We start from the raw sequence: 7,189 nt of genomic DNA on the forward strand, positions 1-7,189 counted from the left end.
ATATACAGACAGAGATAATCATACAGTCCCTGCCCATAGGGATCTTATAATCCATTAGAGAGAAACTAAAACACAAATAATTAAAGTACAAGGCAGGATACTGGATCATAAGACACCATAGCCCTAAGAGCACAGATGACATTTCTCATTCCTCACTCTATGCCTGATGTCCAGCACAGTGCCCAGCACATAGTAGGGACCAATAAATATGTGTCTGCTTGAGAGAGAATCACAAATATTATAAAGATATTTTTGTGGGGAGGGGAGCATATGAAGTCAAAACCAATTAAGAACTATAGAAAACTTCAAGGAAAAGGGGCATTTAAGTTGCATTACAAAGGAAGACATTCAAGCAAAAAGAAAATTTAAGGACAAAGCTAGGCCAGCTGACAGAATGCATGAAAGATAGGGTCAAAAGCTTGGATTTAACTAGGTAATTAAGTGGAAATATTTAAAGGTTTTAGAAGAGAAATGACAGGAGCAAAGCAGGGATTTAAGAAAATTCATCTGGCAGCAATGTGAAGAATATCATGGTGGAAGGACACAAGGTGGAGAGACGAATTTAGGAGACTCTTACAAGGGAGAGGAAAGGTAGGCCCCACTGAAGATATCAGCAATAGGATTATATAAATCAGACTAAAGACGTGGGCATTTCCCCTCTAGCTAGCAGGTTTCTGTGACAAGTGTGTATTACTTCAAATAATCCAACTGCAAAGCAATATCCTCCCTCTCAAGATCATTACAGCATACTCATTACTCTCTCTCTCTCTTTCTCTTTCTCTCTTTCTTTCTTGAGACAAGGCCTCACTGAGTTGCCCAGGTTAGAGTGTAGTGCAAGATCAGAGCTCACGTCAGCCTCAAACTCTTGGGATCCATCCATCCTCCAGCCTCAGCCTCCCAAATAGCTGGAACTACAGGTATGCATCACCAGGCCCAGCTAATTTTTTATCTTTTGTACAGGTGGGCTGTTATGTTTGTTTGTTTGTTTTTGAGACACAGTCTCGCTCTGTTGCCCAAGCAGGAGTGCAGTAGCACAATCTCAGCTCACTGCAACCACCGCCTCCTGGGTTCAAGCCATTCTACTGCCTCAGCCTCCCGAGAGCTCAGCTAACCTTTGTATTTTTAGTAGAGACAGGGTTTCACCATGTTGGCCAGGCTGGTCTCAAACTCCTGCTCTGAGGTGATCCGCCCACCTCAGCCTTGCAAAGTGCTAGGATTACAGGCATGAGCCACTGTGCCTGGCCGTAGAGGCGGGATTTGACTATGTTCCCCAGGCTAGTCTCATTCTCTTGGCTTCAAGCAACCCACCTGCCTAGTCAACTCACCTAATCTCTAAGTGCTGGGATTATAGGTGTGAACCACCATACCCAGCCAGGTTTTCTATTACACTAAATTGCAAAGTTACTATGCAGTCTTAAATAAAAAGCAATATTGGGATTGTTTAATAAATTCTGGGAAACAATAATGTTTGCTAAAATAATATGCCTGACTTAACATTAGCTGATAGCAACTAACAGTCAAAGAATGTACACTCAGCACCAGGCATGGTGCTTAGTTCTTCACATGACTTCTCATTCAAGCCTCACAGCATCTCTGAGAACTAGACATTGTTATTAGTTCCAAGAAACAGATGAAGAAACGAAAGTATGAGGTAAAGGAGTCTGCCTGGTGTGACACCACTAGGATATGGAAGAAATGGACTTGAATGCATCCAAGCCCAACTCCAAAGCACTTGTTCTTTATACGTTAAACAGTGTCCCACTTTATTCACTGTATTTATTACGTAAATTCTGCTGTATAAATATTGCTGATTGCAACAGGGAAAATGCCTATACATTAATTTTTGTTGTGACCTTGTATTGTACCAAGACAGTCTTGTTTTTTCTTTTGTCCCAATGCATAAAAATTAAATAAATCAGCCAGCACTTAGTGTTATAAGAAAATAAGATTTATTAGCTTTCATTCTGATGATGCAAGCCAAAATCCGTAAAATGTTAAAAAGTAAAAGGGTTCCCAAAAAAGACATATACTTTTATTCTTTTAAATTGTTCAGTATGTGTCTTTACATGAAAAAAAAGCCTGCTATAATTTTACAATATCAATAATCTAGTCATAAATCCCCTTATAATTTTCAAAAACAATGTTTTTCAAATAAATAATCAAATCTTACTTTGAACACTCAACAGTAAATCTCTAATAAAAACTCTCAATTAATTGGCTACATCACCAAGGAACACAAGACTCTCCATCACTAAATAAATTACACCTAATACTTCCATTTGGCCTCTGTATTAAATAATAATTTTAAACAAAGAGACCCATAGGACATTGAAAAAAAAAAAAACCGTTGATGAAATATCTTCTTTAAATATGCTAATGCTGTATTCAAAGATATGATCATCTTTCTCGAACTATGAAAAGTAAAACCGGTTGGGTGCAGTGGCTCACGCCTGTAATTCCAGCACTTTGGGAAGCCGAGGTGGGTAAATCACTTGAGGTCAGGAGTTCAAGACCAGCCTGTCCAACACGGTGAAACCCCGTCTCTACTAAAAGTACAAAAAATTAGCCAAGTGTGGTGGCAGGTGCCTGTAGTCCCAACAGCTCGAGAGGCTGAGGCAGGAGAATCGCTTGAATCCAGGAGGCAGAGGTTGCAGTGAGCTGAGATCATGCCACTGGCCACTGCACTGCAGCCTGGTCAACAAGAGTGAAACTCCATCTCAAAAAAAAAGGAAAAAATAAAACGACACCTTCTAAATGTCTTTATTTTTCTTATAATCAATGGCATAATTCAAAATTAAGTATTTTTTCAAATTTGCAACTCACTGTTTCAGGCAGAGTGGTATCAGTCAGGCTGCTAGAAGTGCTGCTTTTTGTGTGGACCGGTTCCCTGGCCACAATCAGTTGCAAAGATCCAGTGGGGTGTTGTAATAATGCAATTGCTTGCTGATGGGAAATGTTCTGATCCAATGGCGTGTGATTAATGGCCAATATTTGATCATTTTCCTTTAATCTTTGATCCCTTAATCACATAAGAAAAGAAATTTTTGTTTTAAGTGATCTAATAGCCTGAGTTTTAAAAAACGATTATTCAGGTTAAGCAGTTTGTTGCGTATGGTACTACTTCACTTAGTACATTTATCAAATAATTATTTAATTATATAACAGAGCCCTTCAGAGTGGTTTCACAGAAGTTATTAACTAATCACCGAATTTGGTAATGCATCCTTAAACACAAGGACACATTTTAAAAGCCATCTGGCTAGAAAAATAAACAAAAACAGGCTGGGCGTGGTGGCTCACGCCTGTAATCCCAGCACTTTGGGAGGCCGAGGCAGGTGGATCATGAGGTCAGAAGTTTGAGACCAGCCTGGCCAACATGGTGAAACCCCATCTCCACTAAAAATACAAAAATTAACCAGGCATTGTGGCGCACGCCTGTGATCTCAGCTTCTCAGGAGGCTGAGGCAGAAGAATTGCTTTAACCCGGGAGATGGAGGTTGCGGTGAGCCGGGATCCTACCATTACACTGTAGCCTGGGTGACAGAGCAAGACTCTGTTTCAAAAAAAAAAAAAAAGAAAGAAGAAAAGAAAAGGAAAGAAAAACAATCTATAGAATCTTTAGGACCTCGTCAAGGTTTCATAAGTATGGACACTGCCTCCATTACTGCATGAACCCAATACTCCCGAGTCCCTCCAACCTGATCTCTACCCGTACCACACTGGGGTAACAACAGTCTCAACTATAACAATAACCTCCTCTCACCCCCTCTTCACTGTCTACTTGTCTTCTATTTGTCAATAGAGGTCAAACCTTCCTTGAAAATTCATAAAGATTACTTCCAAATTTCTAGCTGAGCCTTTTTTTTTTTTTTTTTTTTTTTTGAGGCAGGGTCTCACTCCCATTTGCCCTGGCTGAAGTGCAATGGCACAATCGTAGCTCACTGCAGCCTCAACCTCCTACACTCAGGTGATTATCCTACCTCAGCCTCCGGAGTAACTGAGACTACAGGTGTGAACTCCCTTGCCCAGCTAACTTTTATAATTTTTGTAGAGACAGGGTTTTGCCATGTTGCCCAGGCTGGTCTTGGACTCCCAAAGTCCTAGGATTACAGCCATGAGCTGCTAAACTTGGCCAATCTGAACCCTTTTAATCTCTCCCAAGCACCAATCCACCAACTGCTAAAAAGGGTAGGAAGGACTATTTTTAAAAGAAATTAGCAAAATCTCTAAAGAAAAATAGTATTTACTGAGCACTTATTATGAGTCAAGTACTATGTTAAGTGCTGTACTTGCATCTCACATAATCCTTATTTCACCTTTAAAGTACTTAGTAAATTTTACATATTATGGAATTGAAGCCTAGACAAGTCTAGTATCTTATCAAGGGTCAGATTCTGGGCACAGCCTTTAACTTATTATGTTAAAGTATATCCTAAAGATAGCCTAAGATTTACTCTGTCCTGGTTTACTGTATTTGATTTTATTATCTCCCAAACATTATTGATATTCTTCCTCTTCCAGTTTACCCATTCTCATCACAATTCTTGAAGAATTACTGCCTTAGATGGCAGAAAAAAAAGACGAAAAGTCATGGAAACCCAATGTTTGAAATCTGAGTTGGGGAGACCAGAATTAATCCCCCATGAATGGAGAATGTGAATTCAAAAATATATTATTTTACTAAGAATCTTAAAATAGTATACTGCCATTGTTGCTGTTATTCTAACATGCACACTGGAATAGCATACTTATTAAATGAATAACAAACCAAAGACTGGAAATCAAACAAAGACAAAATAGAAGGCTTGCAAATACCCCTTCAAAAATAAAAGTAAATGCAACATGGGAGATAACATAAACTTGAGGGGCCTCTTAATTGACAATAATAATAATAAATCAGTAGAGTGACATGATCACCAAAATGTTGTTATAATCTTAAGAATAATAAACAAATAATAGGCAGAATGAGAATTTCAATATTCCTATCCTACTGATCAGTCCATAGCTAAAATATCATGTTTAATTGTAAGAGTGGATAACAGAGCGCTAGCTTTCAGTCAGATGGTCTTGGAATCACATCATGGCTCCAGTGTTAACAGCTCTGTGACGATGGGTTGACCACTGAACCTCTGAATCTCAGCTTTCTCATCTATGAAACAGGATGATGATACCTATATAGTGGAACTGCTGCCACAGGGTGTTGGAGAGTATTCGCAAAAGGCCTGATGAATGCATAGCAAAAGCTAAAGCAAATGTTAGCCGCTATTGTTGCTGTTTTTATTACTAGTTTTTCACTCTCTTTATGATAGTTTTCAGAATTATCAGGAAACAATTAGCAAATGAAAATAAACAGCTTCCTCACCTGTCTGCTACGCCCCCTGGTTGGACATCCTTCACAAAGATATCAACTTTTCCCAGATTTTGACTTCTGAGGGCCACCACACTGAATCCAAGACCTCCAGTTGAAGGTCGTTCTATATCTATATATTCAATGTGCCGCCCCTAATGAAAAAGCATTAAAAAAAAAAAAATCAATGATGTACATTTAACCAACACGCCCTTTCTGCAGAACCGAAATTGCTTAGCATAAAAACAGCTTCTCCTAAGAACCACATAAACTCAGCATTTCAGTAATAAATTATTTCTGGAAATCCTTTCACTTGATTATTTTCAGTAGACCATAAGAGAAAGTGTGCAGTGTTCTGCAACCTCAGGGAATCAGAGGTATTTTCACACTTCATTCACATCATGAGATGACTCCCAAGCTGGATGGAAATTCCTGAGAAAAATGCCTTTTCCCACAGTAAACTCTCAATTACTTTTTTACATTGAATTTCCCTAAATTCTCTTGATGCAAAGTACATTTATTTTATTTTATTTTATTGAGACAGGGTCTCGCTCTGTCGCCCAGGCTGGAGTACAGTGGCATGATCTCTGCTCACTTCAACCTTTGTCTACTGGGCTCAAGCAATCCTCCTGCCTCAGCCTCACAGGCAGCTGGGACTATAGGCACATGCTACCATGCCTGTCAAATTTTTGTATTTTTTGTAGAGACGGGGTTTTACCATGTTGCCCAGGCTGGTCTCAAACTCCTGAGCTCAAATGATCCACCTGCCTCAGCCTCTTTTTTTTTTTTTTTTTTTTTTTTTTTTTGAGGCAAGGTCTCACTCCCATTTGCCCAGGCTGAAGTGCAATGGCACAATCTATCTGAGCCTACAGATGGGAGCCACAGGGCCCAGCTGCAAAACGTATTTTTAAATGAGGAAAATAAATTAGATATATCAAAAATGCCAGTATATATATATAGCCTAAGTCAGAACCCAGCTGGTTCTGACTTACACTATATACTGGCATTAAATGGGTTCCGCCTGTGGTAGCCAGGTATTTTATTGATTTAGTTAATAACTGCACTTATAACATGAGAACTTCATGAATGTGATTTAAAAAAAAACACCACATAAAAATAATTATTAGTCAAATGAAAGGGATAAAACTATAAAGTTAAAAAAGAAATTAGGTCCAGAATATGATTTAATTATCATACTTTAAACAGATTCTATTTAACAGTGAAACTCAAGTTTATTTATTTATTTATTTTTTTTTTTTTTAAGACGGAGTCTCACTTTGTCGCCCAGACTGAGTGCAGTGGCGCAATCTCAGCTCACTGCAACCTCCGCCTCCCGGGTTCCAGCGATTCTCCTGCTTCAGCCTCCTGAGTAGCTGGGATTACAGGCACCTACCACCATGCCGGTTAATTTTTTGTATTTTTAGTAGAGATGGGGTTTCATCATGTCGGCCAGGCTTGTCTCAAACTCCTGACCTCGTAATCCACCTGACTTGGCCTCCCAAAGTGCTGGGATTACAGGTGTGAGCCACTGCGCCCAGCTATTTATTTGTTTTTTAAGAGACAGGTCTTGAACAGGTGCAGTGGCTGACGCCTGTAATCCCAGCACTTTCAGAGGCTGAGGCAGGTGGATAACGAGGTCAGGAGACCAAGACCATCCTGGCCAATATGGAGAAACCCCATTTCTACTAAAAATACAGAAGTTAGCTGGGTGTGTTTGCCCTGTAGTCCCAGCTACTTGGCAGGCTGAGGCATGAGAATCGCTTGAACCCAGGAAGCGGAAGTTGCAGGGAGTCGAGATCATGTCACTGCACTCTAGCCTGCTGACAGAGTGAGACTTTGTCT

The 7,189-nt window shown here is 39.7% G+C and overlaps 1 protein-coding gene across 1 annotated transcript in view; it reads right to left on the reverse strand.

The window, feature by feature from the left end:
• PATJ (PATJ crumbs cell polarity complex component) overlaps positions 1–7,189 on the reverse strand; it is a 413,527-nt gene that overhangs the window by 382,979 nt on the left and 23,359 nt on the right. The window contains exons 4-5 of the mRNA XM_037743097.1: positions 5,363–5,502; positions 2,824–3,019 (exon numbers count right to left, since the gene is read on the reverse strand). Coding sequence (XP_037599025.1) covers positions 2,824–3,019; positions 5,363–5,502 — 336 coding nt within the window. The remainder of the gene's footprint in view (positions 1–2,823; positions 3,020–5,362; positions 5,503–7,189) is intronic.

This window comes from Cebus imitator, unplaced genomic scaffold (genome assembly GCF_001604975.1).
Source record: "Cebus imitator isolate Cc_AM_T3 unplaced genomic scaffold, Cebus_imitator-1.0 Scaffold135, whole genome shotgun sequence".
Taxonomy (NCBI): Eukaryota; Metazoa; Chordata; class Mammalia; order Primates; family Cebidae; genus Cebus; species Cebus imitator.